Source organism: Geosmithia morbida (assembly GCF_012550715.1).
Source record: "Geosmithia morbida isolate 1262 chromosome Unknown scaffold_4, whole genome shotgun sequence".
In the NCBI taxonomy this organism is placed as follows: domain Eukaryota; kingdom Fungi; phylum Ascomycota; class Sordariomycetes; order Hypocreales; family Bionectriaceae; genus Geosmithia; species Geosmithia morbida.
In genome coordinates, this window is record NW_023336191.1 from 1,343,307 (window position 1) to 1,369,006 (window position 25,700).

Genomic DNA, 25,700 nt, shown 5'->3' on the forward strand with positions numbered 1-25,700 from the left:
GGTCCGTGCCATTATGGGGACTTGTGCAAGCTGACAGCCGGACGGTGATGACGGCGCTGTGTCTTATCGATAAATGTGAATGAGTGGCCGGCACTTGCCAGCTGCGCGAAGGCTAGCGTCGCAAAAGACCAAGTCGACTTGATCTGATCATCTTTCTCGACCGACGTACAAATCGCGACAAATGGTGCAACGTGGAGCATAGCGCTGATGCAAACATGGTTCCGGAGCACACATAAGGGCTTCTCCCAAGAAAGACACGAAGATTCTATTCCCACCTCGACATTCAGACGACGCGACACCCGACAGACCGACGCCCAACGCACACCATCACGGGCGGTACATTTCTGGCCTTGGGAGGAAGACAAGACCAAGCCACCATGGCGCCGACGGACGGGCCCATCGCATCCATCTCGGAGCCTGGCATCAAGGCCGAGGGTCCTGTATTGTCGACTATGCGCAGAGAGGTGGCGGATCTGCTAGGGAGAAACCAGCTTGGTTTTCCGGGGGCACAGCCAGTGAGCTTTGCACGGCAGCATCTGGAGGAGCTTACGAGACAAGAGTAGGTTTTGCTCCTGTTTCTCAAATTCAAGGAAGAAATAATAGGAAGAAGAAAATAAAATGCGGGCTGACCAGATGGGTAAATAACAACAGTTACTATGTCTGCGAGAAGTCAGACGGCATACGATACCTCCTGTACTCGACGTCAGACGAAGCAGGCCAAGAGGCGCACTACTTGGTCGACCGGAAGAACGACTACTGGTTCGTCAACAACCGGAACCTGCACTTCCCGGTACCGGGCAGCCACGAGCAGTTCCACGTGCAGACGATCACAGACGGGGAGCTGGTGTGGGACACGATGCCGGACGGGCACCGGGAGCCTCGGTTCCTCATCTTCGACTGCCTGGTCATGGACGGACAGAACCTGATGGACCGCACCCTGGACAAGCGGCTGGCATACGTCAAGGAGCGGCTGTTCACTCCATACAAGCGGCTACTCAAGGAGTTCCCGGACGAGCGGCAGTTCCAGCCCTTCTTCATGGAGATGAAGCCATTCCAGCTGGCTTACGGCATCGAGATGATGTTCAAGCAGGTGCTCCCGTCGCTGACGCACGGCAATGACGGGCTCATCTTCACGTGCCGCAACACGCCCTACCGCCACGGAACGGACCCCCACATCCTCAAGTGGAAGCCGCCTGAGGAGAACACGGTCGATTGCCGCCTGCGTCTCTCATTCCCGACCGTCGAGCCCACCGATGAGGAGCGCGCCTCGGGCGGCTTCCCCTCCGCCGGCCCGTTTGTCGACTACGACTCCGTCCCCCGGTCGGAGCTCTTCGTCTTCGCCGGCGGGTCCGGCCCAGACCCCTACGACTGGTTCGCCGAGGTGTACATCAGTCCCGAGGAGTGGGAGACGCTCAAGGCCCTCGGTGACCCGCTCAACGATCGTATCGTCGAATGCAACCAGGACGACCAGGGCCGGTGGCGCGTTGTCCGTTTCCGCGATGACAAGAACGAGGCCAATCACAGGTCTACTGTCGCCAGTGTCCTGAGCAGTATCCGCGATAGAGTCTCGGATAAGGACCTCCTGAAATCGGCTACGCGCATCAGGGATAGCTGGAAGGCTAGGCAGGCAAGAGGGGGTAAGTGATGACGAGAAGAAAGAAAGAAAAAAGGAAAGAAAAATACTTGAAAGAGTAAAAAAAGAACCCTAGAGTTTTTCTTGTTTCAAAAATGTACAAGCTTGTTACATGTATCTTTAATGTTGCTGTCTACTCCTTTCGAGGATTGGGAACCGGTTTAATGCTATCAGAATAGCTACACCTTTGTGCTGTTAGAAGCATCAATGCTTTCGATTACTACGATTTGTAACTTTCGTGACGACACACTAGCTTTCATAATCCTGGAGGATCAAAGGACACGATGGCGAAGTTTTTCGGCGGGGCAACGTATGTCTACATATCAGTGTTAGTATTTACTCAGGGCGAATCAACAGTCGTGCCATCATTGTGTTTATTCATCTACCTTGTCGAAAACATGACGCTCTCCTCAGAAAAGTCCACTTTTTCCTCCTCAGTATCTTCCTCCTCAAGTTTTTCTCTTGTTATACAAATGATGCGATCAAAACAGACCCGATCGATTTCACTCCTCAAGCATCTTTCTTTCAACCCCCTTTCAGCCATTACATGGTAAGGAACGCTCCGCGGCAGCAAGCCCAAGGCCAAACTCAGAGAGCATACAGGGCCATGGCAATGAAAATGGCAATAAACACGGCAGTGCAGGCTAAAGACGAATCGGTGCTGTTGCCCACGGGTCAGAAGCCCGGGTCAATGGTCTTGCCCGCACCAGAGACAGGCGTAATGGGTGTCGGCCCAGGCAAGTCCGTGATCGTCCTGTCGGTAGGTAAGATGAAGCTAGAACTGGCCCGGTTCGATGGGGCCTATGACGCTTGAGGAGGAATTCTGACATGGACCAGTAGAAGCCTCGTCAAGATAGACAGTATGGTCAGTCGGGAGGAAGAGGCCCACCCCTTAGGAGGTGGCCATCCCACTCCACTAGTTTACTATTACTGTATCCCTATTTAGAAGTGCTTTTAATAACCCGCTTGTCATAGAAAAGACTGTTATGGCTTAGGTAAGCGGATCTCGGCAATAAAACGGTCGAGTCCGGCACCGCGATGATAAGGAACAATAAACATGACGCTATATATTATTAACACCTAACCTACCTTGGACGTGAATTTAGTGCTTATAGTGTGCGTTCTCACACGTAAACGTTCTATCGTTATTCAGCCGCCTTATCATCTAAACACTCTATCTTACACGCCCCGATTCCCCGCACGTGGTCTTGGTTGTGTCGACACCATCCTCGACAACCTTGACACACAAGGACCGCTCTGTTCTTATGCCAGCACCAAACATAAAAGGCAAAAAGTATAACATCGCTTTTCTGGTTCTAACCGTGTTTTTCTACTTTGCGGTCGAAAATCTAGCCTATAGTAGATAATTGTAGCTCAGGGTAGCTGTCATACTTTTCTTCCACCTTTGTGTTTGGTGTTGGCATAAAAGCAGAGCTGTCCTTGTGTGCTGACGTTGATGAGGAACGGTGTCGAGTTCGACCGCGTAGATGTTAAAGTGGACACAACCAAGACCACGTGCGAGGAATTGGGGCGCGTGGGAAAGAAGTAGATTAACAATAGAAAGGGCTGGTTAACAAGTGAACGGTCGTAAGAGACAACATCACAAACACGGCGAACGTACGTTCAAGGTAGGTGAGGTGTCATGCGGTGTCACGTTCTCCCTTGTTTTTTCTCTTTCTGTTGCGTCAGACTCGGCGGTTTTATGGTCAAGTCCGGCTGACCTAATCTAGAACTATACTCATGCGAATGACTACCACTACTACCACGCGGCGAATTGGCATCATGTATCTAACGCTACGCGGGTTCTGTCACCTACTAAGGTCTTCGAGAAAAAAAAAAAGTCATTCTATCAAGAGGGACTGTGTCAGAGACACGGCGGGACGAAGGGATGAACTGTCCATGTAGAACAGTAGAGCTCCAACGAAGTCTCAAGGAATAAGAGGAAAGCGAAGAGGTTTGCTACAAAGAGACGAAAAGGTATGGGCGAGTCAAAAGGTGCATTCATCTCTGGTCCTCCACCTGAACTGTACTGTAGATGCTCTGCCTTGTATAGATACATGACTGCATAGCTGGCTACATTCATATGTGATGATATCATGACCCTGCTCCCCCGAGACTCTTCTGTCTCCGTCAAGAGACTTCACATCTGACCCATGACAGACTGCTTGTCCTACATATAGGGGCCTAGCCCTAGACTAGCTCAGTGTGCGAATAAAATTAATATATAAATAGCCTTATTGAGTCAGGGGCTCGCTGCTATCTCCTTTCTGTTGATCTTGGTTAGGATGAACTCTCTATGCTGTGTACTATAGACTGCTGTTCTTACCCGAACCCTTCCTGCACCGTGTCGCGTATCCGTTGGTCCGGGACAATGACAGCTGAAAACCCAAGATGGATGTTACTGGACCATAGAGCCCTCGACTCTCTGCCTGTCGTCGGGACGCATGACAGAATAAAGCTGCTCCAGTGCTTCGTCTTGACCCAAACGCTTCTAAGTCTGAGCCACGAAGGCGGTAGCGGTGTAGAGACGTTCTGGGATTTCCGCCTCGTAGCCCATAAAGTCGATATGCTCTTCATTTCGAGCAAGCCATTTAAGTAGAAACATGACGTCGGCAGTGTCGCGGGCGGCCTTCTGAACCGACTTGGGACGTGTGGAGTCGATAATGCTGCTCAGGCGTTTGATCTTCGTGAGAACAAGTATCCCAGGGGGTAGAATAGGGACTGGACCTGGATCGTTAGGCAAAGATTCAAATCAATCACGGAGTTTAGCGAACGCACCTTCGCCAGGAGAAATGGTGGCGAGATTCTTTGGCAGATTGAGCGACCCGACAGGGAGAGTCTCTACCAAGACATGAAGCTCCGGAGCCCCTGACGGAGTGAAAAACAGTCTTCCAAGACTGTCGACCGAGAAGCGCGAGTCCGAGACTAGGATGAGCTGGATGAGGTTATGACGAGGCTGTTCGCCCGCAAGCACGTCGACCTCGATGTCGATATTATCAGTCTTTCGGTTGTGCTCGAGGGTTCTGAGAGCGAATCCACCGAGGAAAGCATGGTTGATGCCGTTGTCGGTGAGGAGTTTAGTGAGAATTCTGGCTGCTAGATACTGGGCTTCCTCGACTTCCATTCTGTTCCGATGCGCGTCAAGGGGTCCGCAGATGGTGAGAGATGGAGACTAGAGAGCAGGAAGAAAACAATGGACACTGGTTAGTAACCGTTGCAAATGAAAGGAGCAGGAAGAAGGGTTGGGGGTTCAACCCGTACAAACAAAATGAAGCTTCTCTAGAGAGGGTGGGGGGCTGTGGGTGAAGAAAGATGGAAGAAAGAGGGTGAAAGCGATGAGCTACAAAGGAATAGTGAGAAAAAATCAAATAAGAGAAAGAAGAGAAAGAATGGGAGCGTCACGGGCCACGCAAGAACGTGATAAAGAAAGAAGAAAAAGAACAGAATCGTCAAGGAAGGTGTTGGTTAGTCCAGACAAGCAGAGAATCGACTGGAGCATATTTTTAAGAGCCAAGACACTTACCACGAACAATATAAGAGTTACCTTCGGGGTGCCTTTACACCATCTTTCACTCCCCTTCGCTCCAATTACGTAGAGTCGTTGCCCGACAAGGCAGTGGTCATGAAAGTGTGGTAGGCTTTGCCGTCACGATGTTGACTAGCTGCTCCTTAATCCACTCCTCGCCGAACCGCATCTCCCATGATTGAATCTCCCTAGCAGCGTTCTCCATCTCATGAATCTCGGCCTCGGTAAATGGCACGGTATCGGGTATCATCTCCTCGTAGTCACCCTCGTAGCTTGTGTCGAAGAAGGTCTCCACGACGAGGGAGATGAGGTCGCATATGAGAGTTTGGCGTGGCGTGGTCCCCCTGCGCTCACGGACAGCCAGTCTTGCGTAGCTCGCGCAAACAACGGGTAGAGGCACGATCCAGATATTCAAATCTGGCCCCGAACGCAGCGGGTCGACCATGGTGGCCGGCTCCAGCTCGCTGAGTGCGATCTCCGGCCACGACATGGGGATGAAGAGGAGTCGACGCCAGCTCCTAGGGGCCAGAGCTGAGATGGCAGTAGTGCATGCTTCTGTATCATCTATGATATAGCGAACAGCACGGCCAGAGAACTCGCTGGCGAAGCCAACAGCCAGGGTGCTCTCGTCCGCTGGATGCAGCTCTTGGTCGGCAGCAATGCTGATGACCTTGGGAAGCTGGTCGTCGGGAACAAGGAAGAAGTAGGACTGTTGGCACACACGTGCAAGGTCAGCAAGTCCCCCCTCGGAAGAAAAGCAACATGCTTCTATGCGGACGGTACTGACCCCCGTTACTAGGGGAACTCCTAGTCTGATGAGGAGCCTCTGGTCCCACTCCACGAGGATGATATCCTCGTCGATAAGGCGACGGAGAAGTCTTGAAAGATGCTCTTTCCAGTTCTTCATCATTGATAGGCGTTGGGATATTTGATGACGCTGCAAGAGAGAAGAAAACAGGCCAGAATCATTATATATAAAATAAAAAAGGGACGATTGGGCGGCGGCTGTGCTGTCTAGTGAATCAAGCATGTGACACAGTCTTTAGGGTGATGTGAATTTCGATGTCTTCTCTGTGTAGACTCAGGCCTCTATCAGCCAGTGGTGGCGCCAAAGCAACACAAAGGTGAGCAAACAGTGAGCTGAATGCCTGCCCGTACAAAGATTTTGAATTCGAGCATGAGCATGGCACATGACCACGAATGTGCCCGTGAACGTGAATAGCACCCACCTTCGCGCATTGTGTTATCTCTCTTTTCGTCTTCTTCCTCTCCTTCCTTTCTACAACACAGCAGCACACTATTGCATCCGACATCATGACACCTAGACGACGTGACAATCGTGGGCCTTGAGAGCCTAGATCCGTTCCGAGCACAGGGCAAGCGACTAAGGAAGACTACGGACGATGTAGCGCGGGGAGAACAGGCACCGCCCAGGTCTGTCTTCGGCCATGGTCAGGGGTGGGTGCTTTGAAGTGGAACGCTTGAGATTGAATAGTCGCCCGCTCGGATGAATAGAAGCGACGAACCTAGCTGCAAGGACGCGAGAGGGTGGCACGGTTCGGGCTTGGCTGTGGTAGATTAGGGCTGGGAAGATACCAGCTGTTCGCCAAACCCCAGGGCTATCGACAGGCGATATATATGTGAAGGACGACCGAGAACGTCCCAAAGAATGTATTGGCCTTCATATATGGATTCCTCAGGTGATATTTGACATCACTCAGAGCACATAGGAGATGTTGGGTGGAAAAGGGGGGGGGGATAGCACGAGATGTAGAGAGAACATGACACTGGAGATTGAGAGAGCATCTGTCTGCCATGCTTTCACCGTACTCACTACCAGATGAGAAAGAACACCTCTTTTTTTCTTTTTCTGTCGTCGCCACCTGATAATACTGAATGTTGGCCGTGTTTGCCCAGGGTACTGTACAACTTGTTGCAGGCGAGTCGCGTGGGACCGATACGTGGTCGCCATCTCGTACGGACCATGATCCTGAGAAGAAGTACTGATATTACTCATGATACACGAACTGGATATAGAAGCATCCGTGAAACCAGGATAACATGTCTCGTTTTCTAGAGCTATGCGGTGAGGCATGGGGAAGCGGGATGGTTCATGCTGACCTCTGGGTGTTTGCTTTTCGGGGGGGGGGGGGGGGGGTTTTTTTTTTTCGGAAAAGCAAGGATCCGAAGCTTCCATTCTTCTTCCCTTGAACCCCGTAGCAAGGACATTGGAAAAGGAATCCGGACGCAACAATTCCAATATTGATCTCATCATGAAATAAAGAACGTAGGAGTAGTACCAAGACTACTAATAGCAATCGGGATTGATGTGCGTTGTGGGGCGGTTGTGGTTGATTAGAGGACGAGGGCGCGTGTCGCGTCACCGCGCCTCTCCCACCATTTCGGTCCGTCCTTTCGTACTCTTCCGTACCTTCTCCTCCGTCTGCCTTGCTGCACGTATTATCTCCTCTTTGCAGGGTCTAGTCAGTCGCACACCACGACGCACCGCCTTTTTCTTGTCGGTTCTCATTCATATATTCGGCTCGATTCGTTTCCTTCTTTCCTACTGTATATCGAGCGTCCCACGCGACCGCCGACAGCTGTTCGCCTCCCCCTCTCCTCCCCTCGAGCTCGGGAGAGCAGATCACAGCTCCTCGAGGCGCGCGCGCATTGCGGGAGCCACACCCAACTTTCGACAGAACCAACCGGCGCACAAACCGTCTATCGAACAAGCATCTGTACATTCGATCCTAGACGTTGCGCATCATGGTGCGTCGACGCGCGAGGACGCGCGAGGCCGCTAAGGAGGAGGCAGCGCCGGCAGAGCAACCAGAGACACTCGAGCCCGAGATCGAGCAGCAAGAGGAACCTGGGAACAATGATGATGAGCAGCACCGGAATAACGGCGATGGTGATGATGACGACGACGATGACAACCTCGGCGACCTTCCCATTCTTCAGTTCGACGAGGAGCTGTCGTGGCGCCCCGCCAAGCCCATTGCTAGTGCCACCCTGGTTGCCCGCCTCGAACGTCTGTCTAAGGAGCTCGCCGAATTCGATCAGGGAAGTGTCGACCTCGGCTCGATAAAAGATGTTGCTGAGAAGCTGGCCCATCGCAACCTCATGCAGCACAGGGACAAGGGCGTCAAGGCCTACACAGCCTGCTGTCTCGTCGATATCCTGCGTCTGTTCGTTCCCGACGCGCCCTTCACCGATGATCAGCTTAAGGTAGGCAATGCCCATTGTCTCCCCCCGCGCGCGCATGGTTTTGTTGACCGCGAGATAAAACAAATGTATAGATCATGTTCGGTCTATTTGTCAAGGACATTCTTCCCGCCCTCCACGACCCGACGAATCCTTACAACACCCAGAACAAGTACGTCCTCGTGTCTCTGACCGAGGTGAAGAGTATACTGCTCCTCTTCGATATCAACGGCTCCGATGATCTTCTTCTCCGCCTCTTCAACAACACCTTTGACGGTGTTTCCAACAGCTCCAAGTCCAAGACGGGCGAGGAGGTTGCCAAGGACATCGAGTTCCACCTGACAGAGATGCTCGTTCAGCTCGTCGACGAGGCGCCGGGAAGTATCCCCGCCGGCGTCATCGACGCCATCATCAGCCAGTTTCTCAGGGCTGCCCCTCCGGGAGGCGCCCGATCCAGGGACACCACCCAGTCTACCCTTCTCCACAAGACCGAGCCCCCGGCCTACATCATGGCCAGGCGCATCTGCACCGCCTGCACTGACAAGATGGCCCGCTATGTGAGCCAGTACTTTGGCGACGTCATTCTCAATGCGTCGGGTTTTGCGACCAAGGCCATCGGACGTCGTCAGGATGAAGATGAGGATGAGGAGGATGCCAACGCCGGTCCGTCCGAGGCTGACCTGAAGAGTTTGCGCCAGGCCCATCTCCTCATCCGGGAGCTGTGGCGTGCTGCACCAACGGTGCTGGAGAATGTCGTACCCCAGATCGACGCCGAGCTGTCGGCCGACAACGTCTACCTGCGACAGATTGCGACTGAGACCATCGGCGACATGATTGCCGGCATCGGCGCTGCCGGCCCGCCCCCTCCGCCCAGTCTGGACCCGACGCTTTACCCACCTCTGCGCCTCCTCGACGACCCCACGGGCGCCTCCTCGGCAAACAGCCTGACGACCCCATATTCTCCCCAGTCCTTCCCCCAGACTCATACGCCTGTCTACCGCAACTTTGTCGGCAGGAAGAATGACAAGAGCAGCGCTATCCGTGCCGCCTGGGCCACAGCCTGCGGCCACATCCTAGCTACATCCGCCGGCGGTATCGGTCTGAGCCGCGTCGAGGAGAACGAGCTCATCAAGGCGTTGGCCGAGAAGCTATGCGACAGTGAAGAAAAGGTCCGTCTCTCGGCTGTCAAGGCCATTGAGCTGTTTGACTTCCGCGACATCATCTTGAAGCTCGGTGCCACCGGCGGCGTCGATAAGCAGGGCACCATCTTTGGCAACCTCGGAGATCGTAGCCGTGACAAGCGCGCCTCGGTGCGCGTCGAGGCCATGGTTCTTCTCGCCAAGCTCTGGGCTGTCGGGTCTGGAGAACTCGCCGACGGTCAGGAGGCCGCGGCCGTCACAGCATGTCTGTACGGTATACCCTCCAAGATCATCAATGCCTTCTACGCCAACGATGCCGACCTCAACGTCCTGCTCGACAGGGTCATGTTCGAGTGCCTGATCCCGCTCAAGTACCCGATGCCCAAAGGCCGGGACAGCAAATCCAAGTCGTCGGAGAAGAAGGGAGGTCTTACCCAGGCAGAGCAGGATACCATCCGGTCCGAGAGGATCCTGCTCATGGTCAAGTCTCTTGACACGCCGGCGCAAAAAGCCTTCTTCGCCATGCAGGCGCGTCAACCGCAGTTTGCCATGGCGCTCGGCGTCTTCATCAGCCAGTGCGAGGCTTTCAACGGGGGAGCCTCGACCGCGGCGTCGCAGAAGGCCAAGGCCAAGATGGACCAGACGTTGCAGTGGTTCGGCCCATACTTTCCTGACCCGCTCAAGGTCAAGGCCGATCTCCAGAAGCTGGCCAAGGTCAACGACCGCCGAGCGTACCAGCTCATCAAGTATGCCATCGAGTCGGAGAGTGACTTCCAAAAAGTGCGGCGGTCAATTCACGAACTCATCCCCAGGATCCAGTCCGGCAACGCCGCGAGTTCCCTGGACACGGTGATCCCGCTGCTGTACCGCTCGTGTCCTCTCGTGTACAATAGGAGCCACCTGGCGACCATCATGGACTACTCCAAGAGCGACAAGGACGGCTTCGCCAGCGTGGCGCACGCCATCCTCAACGACATCTCAACGCGCAACCCGGACCTGTTCAAGACGCACTCGGAGGAGCTGCGCAAGACAATCATCGATCAGGCCCCCACAGTCAGCAAGGCCAACGACGTGGGCGTTGTCGACATTCTCAAGGCCTACTCGTCGTACGCCAAGAAGTACCCGGACGAGGTGCAGTCGGACAAGACGTTTAGCCAGACGCTGGCCAACTACGCACTCTATGGTCAGCCTCATAAGGCAGCTAAGTATGCTGTCAACATCCTGCTCACCGGCAACGACAGTAAAAGCAAAGTCACGGCCACCAACCTGCTGCAAAAGGCGTCCAAGGACCTCAAGTACGACACCAAGCACCTGCTCAACAAGCTGGCCACCATCAGCCAGCTGGAGCGATTAGCGCCGACGGTCACGGCCGACTCGGACGACGTCATCAGCAGCCTGACGATTGACGAGATCCTGCGCTCAGTGCGGACCGACGCATCCGACTCGGACCCCTCGTGGGTCAACGACACCGATATGGACGAGGAGCTGCAGGCCAAATGCCTATCCATCAAGGTCCTCGTGAACCGCGCTCTGTCCAACACCGAAGAGCCCAGCGCTGCCGAGGAACGGGCGAAACCACTGTTCAAGCTACTCATGACGCTCATAACTAAGGAGGGTGAGCTGAGCAAGGACAAGGACAGGACCACGCCGCTGCACCACAGGAAGCGCCTGCGGCTGCTGGCGGGGCAGTCGATCCTCAAGCTGTGCACGGTAAAGGAGTACGATGACCAGTTCGACCCGCGCAGCTTCAACCAGCTAGCCGAGCTGGTGCAGGACAGCGAGTTCCAGGTGCGTCGGCGCTTCATGGACAAGCTGCAGAACCACCTGACGCGAGGCCGGTTGCGGCCGAGGTTCTACGTGATCCTCTTCCTAGCGGCCTTTGAGCCCGTGGCCGACGTCAAGGTGCGCACAGAGACGTGGCTCCGCTCACGCACGCGCTACTACGCCGAGAACTCCAAGTCAATCATGGAGGCCATGATCGGCCGGCTGATCCCGCTGCTGGCCCATCACCCGGACTACAGCTCACAGCCGGAAGACCTTGAGGACTTTGCCAAGTACATCCTCTTCTACCTGTCGACCGTCGCCAGCGAGGCCAACATTGCGCACATATACAAGTACGCCGAGAGGGTCAAGCAGACGCGCGACGCGCTCAGCCCCGAGGCCAGCGAGAACCTCTACGTCCTCAGCGACCTGACCCAGGCCGTCATACGCAAGTACCAGGAGCGTAAGGGGTGGAGCTTCCAGGCATGGCCGGACAAGGTCGGCCTGCCCACCGGTCTATATACGGCCCTGCCATCCAGTGAGGTCGCTCAGCAGATTGCAAAGAAGCAGTATATTTCCGACGAGTTGGATGAAAAGCTCGATGATGTGATACGTGCACAAGAGCGCAAAAAGGTTATTTCTCCTCCCGTTTTCCATTTCACTTATTCTCCTTTTTCATTTGTTATAATGAGAAACATTCACTAAACAGGTACTACAGAAGCGCAAGTCCGTCCACGACCTCTCAGAGCAAACAGCGAAGAAGCCCAAAGGCCAATTCAAGACAGTCATCCGTGAAAAGGCAACACCCAAGCCTAAGGCAGCCAAGAAGAAGAAGGCCACGTCGTCGCGTCCCAAGAAGGCCTCGCCGCCCCCCGTACCGCTCTCCGAGCGCAGACGCAGCGGTCGTGCGACGGTATCGTCCAGCTACAGGGAACGTGATGACGACGAGGACGAGGAAGAGATGCTAGACGGCGTGGCATCGTGGGACTATGGCGATGACGACGACGACGACGATGAGGAAGACGGCAGCAGCAACGATGAAGAGGAAGAGAATGAAGAGGATCTTCCCATGTCTGATAATGCTGAGGAGGAGACCAACGGCGATGGCAACGAGGAAGAAGAGGAAGAGCAGCAATCAAAGAGCAAGAGTAATACGGGTCGAGGAGCGAGAAGTGCGGCGGCTGGAAAGAAGACCAGTACTGCATCGAGGTCAAGTCGTACCAGGGGGAGGAGAGTAGGTGGCAAGCCTGATTCGGACATGGATAACGATAATGACGAATAACGGATCGGAGTATGCCAAGGGGGAAAAGATCAGAGGAGGTAAAGAAACTGGAGGCTTTTTCCGTGTGAGTGTGTATGTGCCTTTTTTTTACCCTATTTTTCTTTCATCGTTATATATACTCTTAGCGTTTACTACTCACTTTCTACTCACTTGTGTGGGGAGGGTATATAAACGCCTAAAAGGAGTTTTCTTCTGTGAAGTACGAGTAGTATTATTAAATATCATACATTGCTTATAATTGACGACAGGCATTCTTTCCCTAGTCAGATCATGACATTTTACCATGTTTGTGGTGCATAGTTCAAGGACTCGGTTAATCGAAAGATCAAGGTCAGCGGATTGAGATATTCAGCCTGCAGTTGCCCTAACCGTTCATGTAACCTGCGGGCTCTTGACAAGATACTGTTACTGTCCGTCAATGTTCCACACATCTTTTGGATAGAGGATTTGTAGTCTTTATTACACCGACAATGAGAGAAGACAGGGGAAAAACGAAAAGATATATAATATAACCTAACTCCATCCAAACACAGAAGCTTCCCTCCTCCTCCCTCCTCTCTTCTCGTGTAGGTAAAGTGAGAATAGAGAAGTCATCAAGTGTCACAAACCCCAAGATAAAAGCGTCTTTGTTCTCGATCCGAAAAGGACAAAGCCATGATTCCAGTCATATCGAACCAAGATATATATGGCCTCTCTTCCTCTATGTGCTTGGGACTCAAAGCAAGCATCTTCTTTCCAACATGGAAGATAGTTCATCCGTTCCCCTCCACGCCCCAACCCCCCACCCCCCGATGGCCTTCATGATTCCTCGGCACCGCCAGCACCACCGGCTAATGACGGCGACGGCCCTTCTGCTCCTCCCCCTTGGGCGGCAGCAGCTTCGGCGACAACCCTCTGCTTGACCTTTTCCTTGTGACTCGAGAACTTGAGGTGGGCCTCAAACTTTTGCGCGGTCATATCCGGTCCGGGCGTGTACAGCTTCGATAGGCAGTCTAGGCAGCGGATGCGCGGCAGCCAGGCGTGCTTAACGCCTTCGGGAAGCGGCGTGGTCTGGACAGGCAGCTCCGTCTGGGGGTCGAGGTACGAGTACTTCATTGTGGCCTCGAATCTGTCGTTGGGATATCGGGACTGCAGGTCGCGAAGAGCCTGGATCAGCCAATCGGGAGCCGGGGGCTGTTGTGTAATCCCTTGTTAGAAGCTTGCTTTATTTGTCTCATCGCGGTCAAATTTTTGGTGAAGAAAACTCACCGATGGGGGCTGTGGTTGGCCGGGCATCACGGGTGGTGCCGGCAGACGACCAATCTGTCCTGGCGGGTATGTGTATGATGTGCTACCCGAGGCTTGCGGGGTCGCAGATGGGGCGGCGGTGGGGGTGGCGATGGCAGCCGGCGTAGACGGAGGAGGTGGCATGGTCTTCGGGTTACTGGGCTGGCGCATCCGGGGGGTGCCGGTGGGGGTCTGGGGCTGGGACGGCGTGGCCTTGATGTCGCGGTAGTCGCCGCGTATGAGTCTGCGGAGCTTCTCCTTGTTGACCGACAATGTCACGATAAGCTGCGTGGGCTCCTCGGTCTCGTCGCGGAGGCGGCGCGACGACCGTGTTGACGCTTCGATGGCAGCGTCGGGCGTCTCGGACCGGCCTAAGTGCGCCATCCTGTGCGTGGCAACTGAGGCGGCTCCGCGCATGCCTCTAGTACGGGCAGTGCCCTGAGCCAGGAACGACGTCGGCGCGGGGGAGTCGGGTGCTGAATCCTCGCTGTCGTCTGACTCTGAGAGGTCGCCGTCGCGCAGCTGCCTCTTCCTGCCAGGCTTGACCACCGTCTTGTACAGCCTGCTCTCCTCCGGGTTCGCTGCGGCGCCGGGCAGCGTCGACGACACCACCAGCGTCCGGATCGTCCGCTGCCTCTCCCTAAGATCGGGAAGCTGCGGTCCGCCACGCCTGTTGATGGATCGCTTTTGCCGCCGCTGCTCGCGCGATAGGATTGTCTCGTTGCGCTCAAGGTCGGCGTCGGTGAGCTCATACAAGTAGGGAGCGTACTCTTTGGCCTGCTGCTGCGGGCGGAACACGCTGGGCAAGGGCGTCTGCAGGAAGGCCGACACGAGATCCGGGTCCTCGATGGGGCGGCCATCAAAGGGATGGCCGACGCTGTACAGGCTGCGGGTGAAGAGCTGGGTCTGCTCGCGGATGCAGTGGGCAATGGCCGTGGTGAACTCGCCGGACAGGGCCAGATCGCGCGACATGTTGGCGGCAAATTCCTCGGGAGAGTTTGAGGGATTGTTGATCTCCCACTCGAACTGATCCACGAGGGTGTGCTGGCCAATGGTGATGTTGAGCTTGATGAGGACGCGCATCTCATCGTTCTTGTAGGCGGCGTACGGAAGCTCTGGATCAAGGGCGTCCTCATCCGAGTAGACGAGAGGGTAGAAGTCGTTGAGCTGCTCGCGCATCTGGTGCACCACTTGGTCGAAGACGGGTTGGGCGGCAGGCGGCTTGAGCCCCATGTCTTCGACTAGTTGCGAAGCAAAGAGCTCGACGTGGACGATGCGCTCGTGCAGGTTCCAGGTAAAAGTGTCGCGCAGCCTTACCTTGTCCCACTCCACCTCAAGCCTTACTGGCACCAGCTCCTCATGCTGGTCAGCCTGCTTGGCCATGTCCTTGCGCTTCCACTTGAGGGGCGGCGTGATCCTGCGGCCCGGGCGCACCTTTTGCTGGGGGTACACGACCCTCGAGGGGGCCTGGTTCTCCGTGTGCCCATTACCAAATCCGCTATAACCGTCTCCGTACAGCCTTCCCGGGGTAAACCACTGACGGTAGTCGCTGCGCATAGCCCTATAATCGGCCACGGTATCACGCATCCTGCCCAGGTACTCCCTAGTATGAAGGTGCTGTTGGTTGAGAGCGGCGGCAGCAATGGAGTCCCGCATAGTGTACCGCTCAATCATGAGCTTGTTGAAGGATTCCTTGGTACGCACGGGGATCTTCGCCGTCACCATCCCATCGCCGTCGTCGCCAGGCGGCCCGGACGCATCCTTGTTGCCGCTGCTGGCATCTTCATCGGCGGTTGGTGCCGTCGGCGCCCGAAGGGGTGAGGCATCGCCGGTCAATGTCGTGTGTTCCGAAGCCATTGTGATGGCAATGATGTCGCGCCCTGGATTTCACCCCAAGGACAGGCAGGCCAATTTGCCGGGGGTTTAAAGGGCGAGATTTCGATGGGGGCGATATTAAAGCACTTGATCTTCTCGGTCGCGTATGGCCGCGCCCCTGCGGCTCTCCCTTACTCGCAACGTGTTTATCGACAACGCAGGGGAAGAGGCTAGCAGGGTCGACGATGGCAAAATGAAGCGCGCGCGTTTCGGTCGAGATGCCGGCGTACATCGAAGGGGGAGCCGAGCCTGGGGGGTGTCGGGTTTTCCTTGTCTCGCGATCTTGACTCTGTGCAGCAGTCATGTTGCGCTTCGCGCCAGCCGCAGCCTCCTAATTGCCCCGTTGTTTGGCTGAGGCAAGGAAGGCTGACCAGCAGTACTTTTGGTGCTAACAAGAGGCTGGTAGTGATACATGCTTCTTGGTGAGAAAATGCGTGTCTCAGCTGGTACCATGACTAGTGTTCAAATAGGTCTTGAATGGTCCAATCATACCGCGCCAACTGCTGGCCCACGCGCCTTCCAGGGCTAAACATTTTCGACATGGTGCCCAGTAATAAAGGGTAGCTCTGTTCGACAAAGAGAAGCACGCAACTTTGTATAGAGCAGAAGAAATGATGCTATATTCTGGTGTATATGCGTTGGAATATGGTGGTTTATGACGGTACTAAAGTATGACGACTTTTACTACGCTTACCACTGCGTTATCGGCTAATGATGAGCAGTGTGGGGGGAGAGATCTGGTTGTCCATGTGAGCACCAAACTTAAAGCTCTTGAGCTATTTCAAAGCTTCAATGCCAACAATGTCTTTTGTAGACAACAGGCATGAGACGAGCAGAGATATGAAGTGTAACCATTTAGCCTCCTCTTATGCAACTACGCTTTTAGAACTAGGTATTATCATCTAGTCGTAACGCCTGCAATGGTTATGAGATGACATGTGGTGTCAATCACAGACAAGGACGCATCGTGTAATCTGTACATGCTACTGCTATTATTACTACTACTTGGTAATAATAGTAGGTTAAACATGAGGGCTCACGTATTCAATGCTACGGCATTGATACCACATCACTGCTATCCGAAGTGATTTATATTGCCCACAGTCCTGCTGTTATACTGGGTCGAGTTAGCTACGATGGATACTCGATACTCGAAAAAGAAAACAGGTTCGTAGCCCGTGACGTGACGTATGAGCTGGAAGAGAAGACTGGACGCACAGAAAAGTAGGCAAAAATACGTAAAAAGTTGGGTGCAAATTGGTTGGATCGAGAGTGTCGAGCCCCTCCATTCTATGTAGCTCGTCTAGGTAGGTACCTTGGGCTCCGTTTTCATCGGCCGTCTACGGGGAAAAAGAGGGAGAGAGTGAACATGCTATTATTTATTATTATTACCACGACGACTAAGCTCTTCTCGTTCGCTCCCCCCCCCCCACACAACACTGAACTTTTCGCACACGCCGGAACAAAAACAGCCCAAAAGAACTCCATCATCTTAAACACACTCTGCAATTCCCTCTCCACCCAACGTCTAACCGAATCACTCATTTGCCCATCATGTCGGACGAGAAGACGACGACGGAGACCGGTATGTAATAATTTCGCTCTTTTACTTCATTTCCTTTGTTACCGCTATTATTGCATACTGCTGCTGTGCCCCTCATCCACCAGCAGCAGCAGTCGCTACCCCGCCATACCTTCTCTCCCAGCCCTCCACGTCATGAAAACCACACGATCACGAGCGCCAGTCGCCTACTAGCACTATGACACGTGCTTTCCCATCTACTAACATGGACAATCATGTATAGATTACTCGCTCAACAATCCTGACACTCTCACCAAGTACAAGACTGCTGGTCAGATCTCGGAGAAGGTGCTCGCTGCTGTCGCTGAGCTCTGCGTTCCCGGCGCCAAGTATGTCGAGATCTGCCAGAAGGGTGACAAGTTGATGGAGGAGGAGATCGCCAAGGTCTACCGCGGCAAGAAGGTCACTAAGGGTATGTTTTGTTGTTTTTCTTCCGGGCCGCCGCCGCCCCTTTGGCAGCCCATCTCTGCCCGTGTGCTGACCCGGGGCCGTGTAGGTTTCGCGCACCCCACGACCGTTTCCCCCTCGTCGTTCATCACTCCCTACACCCCCCTAACCTCAGATGAGGCTGAGGCCTCGGCCGAGATCAAGGAGGGCGAGGTCATCAAGATCCAACTGGGTGCCCAGATTGACGGCTTCGGCACCATTGTCTGCGACACGGTCATTGCCGGCCAGGCCGCTGACGCCACCATCACTGGCCGCGACGCTGACCTTCTGCTCGCCACACACTACGCCAACGAGCTCCTCCTGCGTCTGATGGTCCCCCCCGGCCTCCTAGCTCAGGGTTCGGACGAGGAAAAGGCCAAGGCCGCCGCTAAGAAGGCCCCCACGCAGTCCGCCATCACCCAGCTCCTGGAGAAGGTGTGTGGGAGCTACGAGGTCAAGCTGGTCGAGAGCACCACGTCGTGGCTGTTTGGCCATAATGAGATTGAGGGCTCAAAGAAGATTGTCCTAGCTCCCTCTGAGGGAGCCAAGGGCGATGGTGTCCCCGAGACGTCCGAGGTTTGGGGTGTCGAGATAGGCGTCAGCCTGGGCTCCGGCAAGGTCAAGACGCTTGACAACCGCGCCACCCTCCACCGCCGCACCCTCCAGACCTACGGCCTGAAGAGGCCCACATCGCGCAAGGTCCTCTCCGAAGTCCAGAAGAAGTTTGGCAACTTCCCGTTCAGCCTAAGGCAGCTCGAGGACGAGCGCGACGCCAAGACTGGTGTCGTCGAGTGTGTTCGCGGAAACGTCTTCCGCCAGTACGAGGTTGTCGGCGACAAGGAGGACGCTCCTGTTGCCAGACTCCTGACCACAATTGGTGAGTACCATTTCCAGCTTCCCCAAGAAACTGGCGAGCTAACAGCTGTTACCCTTGTCAGCCATCACCAAGAACGGCATCACCAAGCTCAGTGGACCTCCCACTGTGGACCTCAGTAAGATCCAGTCGGACAAGAATATTACGGATGAGGAGGTGCTCGCTATCCTTGAGCAGCCCCTGTCGAGGAACACGGGCAAGAAGAACAAGAAGAAGAAGACCACCAAGAAGGAGGGCGAGAGCGCCGAGTGAAAATCGCGGGTGTGGTATAGCGGGCGCTTGCATAGCTGTCGTCGGACTTGTAAGCTAGGAGAAGTTGGACTAGGGAAAGGCAAGAATCCATGCCCATGCCTTTTAACGTGGGAGCGAGGCACCGAGCCATTTAGCTTGCTGACACTCTAAGCTGCGAGAAAGAGTCAACCCGGAATGTGGAAGGGAACGGAAGGCAAAAGAAATAAAATAAAAACATCTACTGCTGTTTCACGCACCTCGCAACAAGGCCGAGGGGTTGCACCACGGGGAAGGAAAAAGAAGAAGACCCCTCGGGCAGCAAAATCGTGGCAGACTACCAGTAAACGGGGCGTGGTATAATATACTGGTAGATGACGATTGAGAGATGCAATCTACTGGATACGCTCGGAACCTTGTTTGCGTGTGTGTGGCCCCAATGACTTGCAGAACGAGGCGGATGCGAAACCAGCCCCCTTTTTTTTGTGTGTGCTCCCCCCCGTTTTGCTTCTATGGGAGGAAGCAGAAAAAGGGGGAAAAGGGGAAACAAGAGTCAAGAGGTCAAGAGAGGGGAGGGGTATGTATTACGTGCGTGATTCACTGACTTGTTATCGGATGGGATGTGATGGGGGCAATAAGCCGACATGCGTGTTGGTCCTGTAGCAGGGGGCGGGAGGGAAGAGGAGGAGTAGGAGGAGGATGGAGGGGCGGAAGAAACTGAGCTGCCCAGGATAGGTTCTTCAGGAGAGGGGGGGAAGCACCAAGGCGGGGGGAAACAGGCCACAGGGGATACACCACGAAGAAAGGCCGAGAGGGAGAGAAAAGCATTGCCACCTGGCAAGAGCTGGAAAGGAAAATACAATAAAGAACGAATTGATTCTCTCTGATTCTCTCTCCCTCCCCCCTCCCCCCTACCCCCTCCCTTTCTCTTTCAGAATGAGAATAGGTAATCTATTCTGGGCTTGCCTCGTCTGAACCTCTCCATGTTTTATAGCAGGACTGGATTTGGTGGATCTCACGGGAAGAGTAGAAGGAAAGTTTGTCGAACTGGGTTAAAGCCTGTTTAGGAGGAATGGATGGATTATAAAATGTGAGGCGCGAGACGCATGGGATGGTTTTTTATACAAGTCGAGTTACACATTGACATTGTTGCTACTAGTAATACTTCTCTGATAGTATCGCCAGTCCTACCCAATCTATTGTGAAATCTTGCGCACTTGCAACAAGCAACAGGAATACAGGAGAAAAAAGAGCATCATTGGAGAAGAAGTACCTACGAGTGTGATAGAGAGAAAAAGGCCGGTCCAATATTACACTTCCAGGGCAAGGGACACTGGGCACTGATTGCATACATTTTGTCGTTATCCGCGCGCGGAGGGGGGGGGGGGGGGGGGGGGGGGGGGGGAGAGCTTAATTGTGGGAGGTAGCTTCAGCTGCTTATAGTAGATACAGTGCAGTGGTTAGGCGCTGTGACTGCACGATCTAGGCGGGAGCTGCCCGTGCCAGTGCCAGCGATTGATGGCTGCCGTGCACTCCGAAACCCCCAGCAGAAAGGAAAACCACCGCCACCAAAACCCTCCTGCTCTTCCCCTTCCTTGATGCACAACACCAACTTGCGATCCAAGGACGCATTTTTATCCTTACAGAAGGGAGAGAGGCATCTGGTGACTTGCTTCACTTCTAAAAATACTGGTGAGCCAAATCATCGGTTTCCATCGTGGCAGCTCCATCCAAAGACGCGACCAAGCTTGGAGATTAAATAGTGGCTAACGACGGCGCGCGCGTTTGTGCTATCCCAGGTCTGAGCAAAAGGTGCTTCCCGGTTCGCAAAAAAGGGGGAGGGCTTCGAACCAGCCAAACCTGCCCAGGAGCGAGGACTGTTGGGTAGATTGTTCTTTTTTTTCTGTATCCTCATTTTTCTCTCCAATATCTCTTTTTTTTTTTTTTGGAAGAAAAAAGAAAAAACTCTTTGACGCCAGAGGCACCATGATATCGGCATCCAAAACCAGAGCGACGCGGTCACGATACTCGAGTCCTGCCCAGCCACAGCAGGGACCAGAAAATGACAGCGCAAAGAGGAGCTCCAGTTCCAAGGATGACAACAGCGGATCGCGGACTCTTATGCAGAGGTGGCTGGAACCTTCTGTGCAGAACAAGACGAGCGGCGAGCAGGCCGGACTCCAGCGCTATGGCGTCCTGGGCAACATGGCGCCTCTCGGATCTATGCCCAAGGGGAAGAAGCAGGATAAGGAGAATGGACACAGCTCTACGGTGCGAAAGATCATACTGAGGCCCTCGGCTAAGCCTTCGAGCGACTCGGCCCCTGCGCAGGATTCATCGCCGGCTCCCAACACGCCGGCCACCACGGGGGATGACGCCGTGGTCGCGGCTGCAGCGAGCGGTGCTGCCCCATCTTCAGCTACTTCCGCAGCTGCTGCATGTGCTGCATCTGCACCTGCACCGTCGGCACCCAACTCGTCACCCATCACTCAACGTAACTCATCCACTCGTCGTCCGTTACGCAAGTCGCTGCCAACTCACAACGACAACATCACTATCAACGGCAACAACAACAGCAACGAGGACGACGAGGAATACGATCCTGTAAAGTCCGCTTCACTGGCCAGGCCCATGGGCCGCCCTGCACTCCCTAAGAGGGGGCGGCCGCCGTCAAGCGTGAGGCGGAACTCGATCGTGTCGTCGACCAAGGTGTCTCCTGTCAAGAGGCGCCACTCATCACCACCACCGCCGCAGCACCATGCGCTTCTTCATCAGCAGCAACCGGCGCCCTACGAGTCTCTCGGCCCTCGTTACGTCGAAAGAGCTGTTGCCGTAGCTGTGGATGAGGCTGTTGCTCACAACCGCTATCCTACAGCGTGGGCGCTCAGGAGTCTCTACGATGAGCGGGTGGGCGACGCCAAATTCATCACCATGCTAGAGCGTGTCTCTGCGCAGACTGCGGATGCATCAGAGGTCAAGTCATTTTCCAAAATGCTCGCGAAGAAGAAGCGTGAGGGGAGGCGGCACAACCACGGCCGGGACTACTTTGTCCCTCCATCGGGTGACGGTCGCGTCGCTCCCCACCAGCCCAAAGCTGCGCCCTACGCGAAGCTCATTCACCGCACAACCGTCGCCACAGACCCAACCGCTACCAACACAACACCAGCTGGTGACAGAAATGACGGCGAGATGCGTGCGACAAAAAAGATTAAGATCACGCATCGCAGAAAGGACAGCAGTAACGAAAACCCACGCGAGAAGACGACGCCCCCAGCTTCAAAGTTCAAGGACACAGTCAGGGTCAAGGTCAAGACTTCGTCATCTAGGAAGCGTGCACGCAGGGAGTCGGGATCGAGCGACTCATCCTTGTCACCTGTGGAGAATCTATCGTCACCTGAGCTGCCAGAAGACAGTGAACTGGTGACGGATTCTGGACCGGGCAGCCCGTCGCTGCGAGGGGCGCCCAAGGTAGAAGCCAGATCGAGAGCGAGGGCCGTGGAGGCCACCGCTGGGCCGCACCAGCCCCCATCGCAATCAGAGACCGGGCCAATCACCACCCGCCGCAAATCACTTGGCTCAACCAAGCAGTCGCGACACAGCAGGACGTCTGAATCAAACTCTCCCACCACCCTTAGATTTCCCAAATCATCAATCACGACGAATTCGCAGTCTCGTCATCGCCAAACGCGTGCCGATTTTTCGGGCGATGAGCCTAGCATGCCTGGAAGGCTTGCCACATCAGTGGCGCCCGGCGACGACGGAATTTCCCCTACGGACACGTCGGCAACCGCGACGGCTGCTCCTACTGCCACGGCCAAGAAGACCGGCACTACCACCACCGCCGCCACCAGGGTGACAACAACTCCAGACCATGGAGTTGATTTCTGGTCCAGGCGCATGGAGGCCAGCAAGATGACGGACAGCTACGCCGCCAACGAGAGTTCGGTTCGTGACAGTGATGCGACTCGCGAGACCACGCCTTTGAGGTCTTCGCGGAGGACGCGACAGTCACTCATGCCCTCTGCGAGCGCCCGGGCCACGCGCTCTGCCAGCAAGAGGACGAATGATGACGGTGACACGCTTGCATCGCCGTGTGGGCGTTCAGTATCCGCTCAGGGCGAAGGCAGCTCCATTGCCGGCTCACGCGCAGTCACGCCGACCGCTACCTCCCTGAGGCCGAGCAAGAAGCAGAAGACTGGACTGCGTGTCAAGTCATCGTAAGTTTTATTCCCTTTCACTTGACTGTCATATACCCTCCCCCACTTCCAAATCCCCAGAGGCCGTTCCCCCTCCCCCCCGACGCGATGGATTTGTGAGGAGAGAGGCCTCTCTGTCATCATCAGTGCGTGCGCGTGTCTCATCTCCGAATGAGGGTGGCAACTCACTCACCTTTCTTATCCCCACAAAAAAAAACTAAGCACACACTCTGAGACTTGACTATTCTCATTATAATCTTCATGCGAAATCTCATAAAGCTGACTTCAAACTGCAGGCCCGTTAAGAAGAAGGGAGGCACTGCTGCCGGTGTGCCTAGGGCTGTGGGTGATGCCCTGCCATTTTCCACCAACGGGGGTAATCCCAAGGATCAGGTACGTTGTGTGCACAAGCTTACGTCTTTTTTCTTGTCGCTCTATTCATCATTATCATATGCATCCTATTCCTTCTTCTTCCTTGTCCATCACCGGAGATACTGCCGTCCATCAAGAGGGCTCTCTCATGGTCGAAAAGGGTGGTTGTGTGGGATGGCCCGTGGCTCGATCGCGCGCCTATGCAACCCAACGTTTCAGCGCGTTGTGAAATTGGCGCATGGCCCATGAGTGAGAGAGACCAGGGCCCTCTTTCTCCAACCAACCCCCCGATTCATGTGCCACAAGTCATCAGCCCCCCTTCCCCTCCCTCCCCTTGTCACGGCAGACAGTTCCGAAGGAGCGAGGGCCAATGGAGCAAGAAGAAGAAAAATGAGGCTTCTCTCTGGAACATGTGTTGGTGGCTAACATATCTTTTTTATCTCATAGATGACCGATAATGACGAGTACTGCTCAGCCTGCGGAAACGCCGGTGACGTCGTCTGCTGCGATGGCTGCCCCAGGTCATTCCATTTCGAATGTGTTGACATGGATCCTTCAAAGGACCTGCCGGATGAATGGTATTGTAACGAATGCTTTGTGAAACGGTACCCTTCACGCGTCGAGGTCCATAAGGGCGTCTTTGGCTCTGCTCTGAACAATCTGGAGAAGAGCATTCACCGTGCCTTTAGCCTACCGAAGAAGGTCCAGTACCGCTTCGAAGGCGTCAAGGTGGGTCCCGACGGGGACTATGAGGAGGTCAACACGAATAAGGGGGTCTCTACGAGGCGAAGGACCCATGGCTATGAGGAGGCCTTTGACTTCTTCAAGCAGCGCGAGGATGGCGAGGCAGTCCTTTGCCACGGATGCCAGAAGTCAGCTTCCGACACTCGCGCTATCATTCCCTGCAGTACCTGTCCGCTTCACTGGCATATCGACTGCCTCGATCCGCCTCTGGCTGTGCCCCCGGTCCTCAAGACGTGGAAATGTCCGGCACACATGGATGACCTTCTCCTAGAGGCGCACCCGCTCGGTCCGGCTCATCGCTTCCGCAAGGTCAAGGGGTCGGCACCCGTCACCTCAGCCCTCGGTCGTGGCCTTAGGAATAACGGTCACATCGAGATTGACTGGGGTTCCGAGCCCGAGGACAGCAACGACAGGTCTGGCTGGAGAGATGTGACATCGTTTGGCCGTACGTACAAGGTGCCGGTCAAGGGTGTCCGTCTCGACTTCATCGAGAAGCTTCGCAGCCAAGGTGCAGGATTTGCACCGCGCAAGGATGAATCTCATAGGAGGGGGGAGCCGTATCTGACCCCGCCCGTCGAGGACGTAGCGCAACCTCAAGCACATAACTACCAAATGGGCGGTGCATTTGCGGATGGCTGCAGAAACATGGACGAGATGCAGGCCTCTCTGGTACTGGCGAGCCTCAATAAAACGCCGACCGACAACTTGCAGCTGCAGAAGCTCACATCTGCTTTGCTGGTGAGCCAACCCATTTTAAAGTCTGGGGAAACTACAGTATGCTAACGCTCTTTCAAAGGCATCGGCTGAACCTACAATGATTTCACTCATTGCCCTCGGTGATGCTAGCAACGTCTCGCGCGGGCAGCTAGCAGACAATGACAAGGTCAGCCTCCGCGCACTCCTAGCGCAGATGGACACGATGAGCAGCACGATCAGGAGCATCCTCGGCGAATCATCCTTGGCTTCTTCTGGATCGTTGCCCGTCGCATCACGTGCGGCGGCGCTGGGACAGCCAGCGGAGGAGCGTGAAGCCAAGGCTGAGTCGGAGCCACTCGTGACAGAACCGACACCTCCGTCTACTATCATCGATCACGAGGGAGCCATGGTTTGCGATTAGTCTGGGCACACATGGATCCACCATCGTTTTTTTCCTATTTTCACGACGTCGCTGCCCCCATTCCTTTTCCATCTCCTTTGCGAGCGCGATCACTCGCCATTCCTTGATTTCTTTTTTTCGTCGTACGGAAACTCTCAAACTTGGGTTCGCATTCCGCAGCCTTTTTGTATTTGACCATTTTTTCCCTTCCCTCCCACTCTTTCCGGTTTTTTCGTCTCTTGCGCCTTGTAGTCATCATTTCTGGATTATGGGATGGGGATAGTAAAGTTGAGAAAAACTTTACCTGGCGTTGACGAGGAGTTTCATATACTCTTAATTCCTATTATTATGCTTTTTTTCTTTGCTCTATTCATCTTCGGTTGATTTGTGCATTTCGTGCGACGCTTCCCTTTTTTTGGCACAAAAAATCGTCATGTACCCCTTCTTGATCACACCACACTTGCGCGTCTGGTAATCGGGGCTTCTTCTCGAGCCT

General features: G+C 54.7%; 7 protein-coding genes across 7 annotated transcripts; 4 read left to right on the forward strand and 3 right to left on the reverse strand.

The window, feature by feature from the left end:
* Positions 1-377: 377 nt before the first annotated feature.
* GMORB2_5898 (mRNA guanylyltransferase) lies at positions 378-1,645 on the forward strand (the record flags this gene model as incomplete). Its single annotated transcript, XM_035467868.1, has 2 exons — positions 378-559; positions 652-1,645. The coding sequence occupies 2 exons, from the start codon at positions 378-380 to the stop codon at positions 1,643-1,645; spliced, it is 1,176 nt and encodes a 391-aa protein (XP_035322834.1).
* A 2,479-nt stretch (positions 1,646-4,124) lies between these two features.
* GMORB2_5899 (uncharacterized protein) lies at positions 4,125-4,757 on the reverse strand (the record flags this gene model as incomplete). The annotated part of the gene is made up of 2 exons (XM_035467869.1): positions 4,125-4,360; positions 4,412-4,757. The coding sequence occupies 2 exons, from the start codon at positions 4,755-4,757 to the stop codon at positions 4,125-4,127; spliced, it is 582 nt and encodes a 193-aa protein (XP_035322835.1).
* Positions 4,758-5,253: 496 nt separating this feature from the next.
* Positions 5,254-6,066, reverse strand: GMORB2_5900 (uncharacterized protein; the record flags this gene model as incomplete). The annotated part of the gene is made up of 2 exons (XM_035467870.1): positions 5,254-5,868; positions 5,947-6,066. 2 exons carry the CDS (start codon positions 6,064-6,066, stop codon positions 5,254-5,256), a joined length of 735 nt encoding a protein of 244 aa, XP_035322836.1.
* Positions 6,067-7,925: 1,859 nt separating this feature from the next.
* On the forward strand, positions 7,926-12,545 carry GMORB2_5901 (sister chromatid cohesion protein PDS5; the record flags this gene model as incomplete). Its single annotated transcript, XM_035467871.1, has 3 exons — positions 7,926-8,387; positions 8,459-11,896; positions 11,982-12,545. 3 exons carry the CDS (start codon positions 7,926-7,928, stop codon positions 12,543-12,545), a joined length of 4,464 nt encoding a protein of 1,487 aa, XP_035322837.1.
* Positions 12,546-13,343: 798 nt separating this feature from the next.
* On the reverse strand, positions 13,344-15,668 carry GMORB2_5902 (SWI/SNF-related matrix-associated actin-dependent regulator of chromatin subfamily B member 1; the record flags this gene model as incomplete). Its single annotated transcript, XM_035467872.1, has 2 exons — positions 13,344-13,718; positions 13,794-15,668. The coding sequence occupies 2 exons, from the start codon at positions 15,666-15,668 to the stop codon at positions 13,344-13,346; spliced, it is 2,250 nt and encodes a 749-aa protein (XP_035322838.1).
* Positions 15,669-17,240: 1,572 nt separating this feature from the next.
* Positions 17,241-18,820, forward strand: GMORB2_5903 (Methionine aminopeptidase; the record flags this gene model as incomplete). Its single annotated transcript, XM_035467873.1, has 4 exons — positions 17,241-17,271; positions 17,492-17,680; positions 17,765-18,571; positions 18,633-18,820. 4 exons carry the CDS (start codon positions 17,241-17,243, stop codon positions 18,818-18,820), a joined length of 1,215 nt encoding a protein of 404 aa, XP_035322839.1.
* A 1,962-nt stretch (positions 18,821-20,782) lies between these two features.
* On the forward strand, positions 20,783-25,225 carry GMORB2_5904 (PHD-finger; the record flags this gene model as incomplete). The annotated part of the gene is made up of 4 exons (XM_035467874.1): positions 20,783-23,013; positions 23,289-23,385; positions 23,812-24,846; positions 24,905-25,225. The coding sequence occupies 4 exons, from the start codon at positions 20,783-20,785 to the stop codon at positions 25,223-25,225; spliced, it is 3,684 nt and encodes a 1,227-aa protein (XP_035322840.1).
* Between the last annotated feature and the right edge of the window lie 475 nt (positions 25,226-25,700).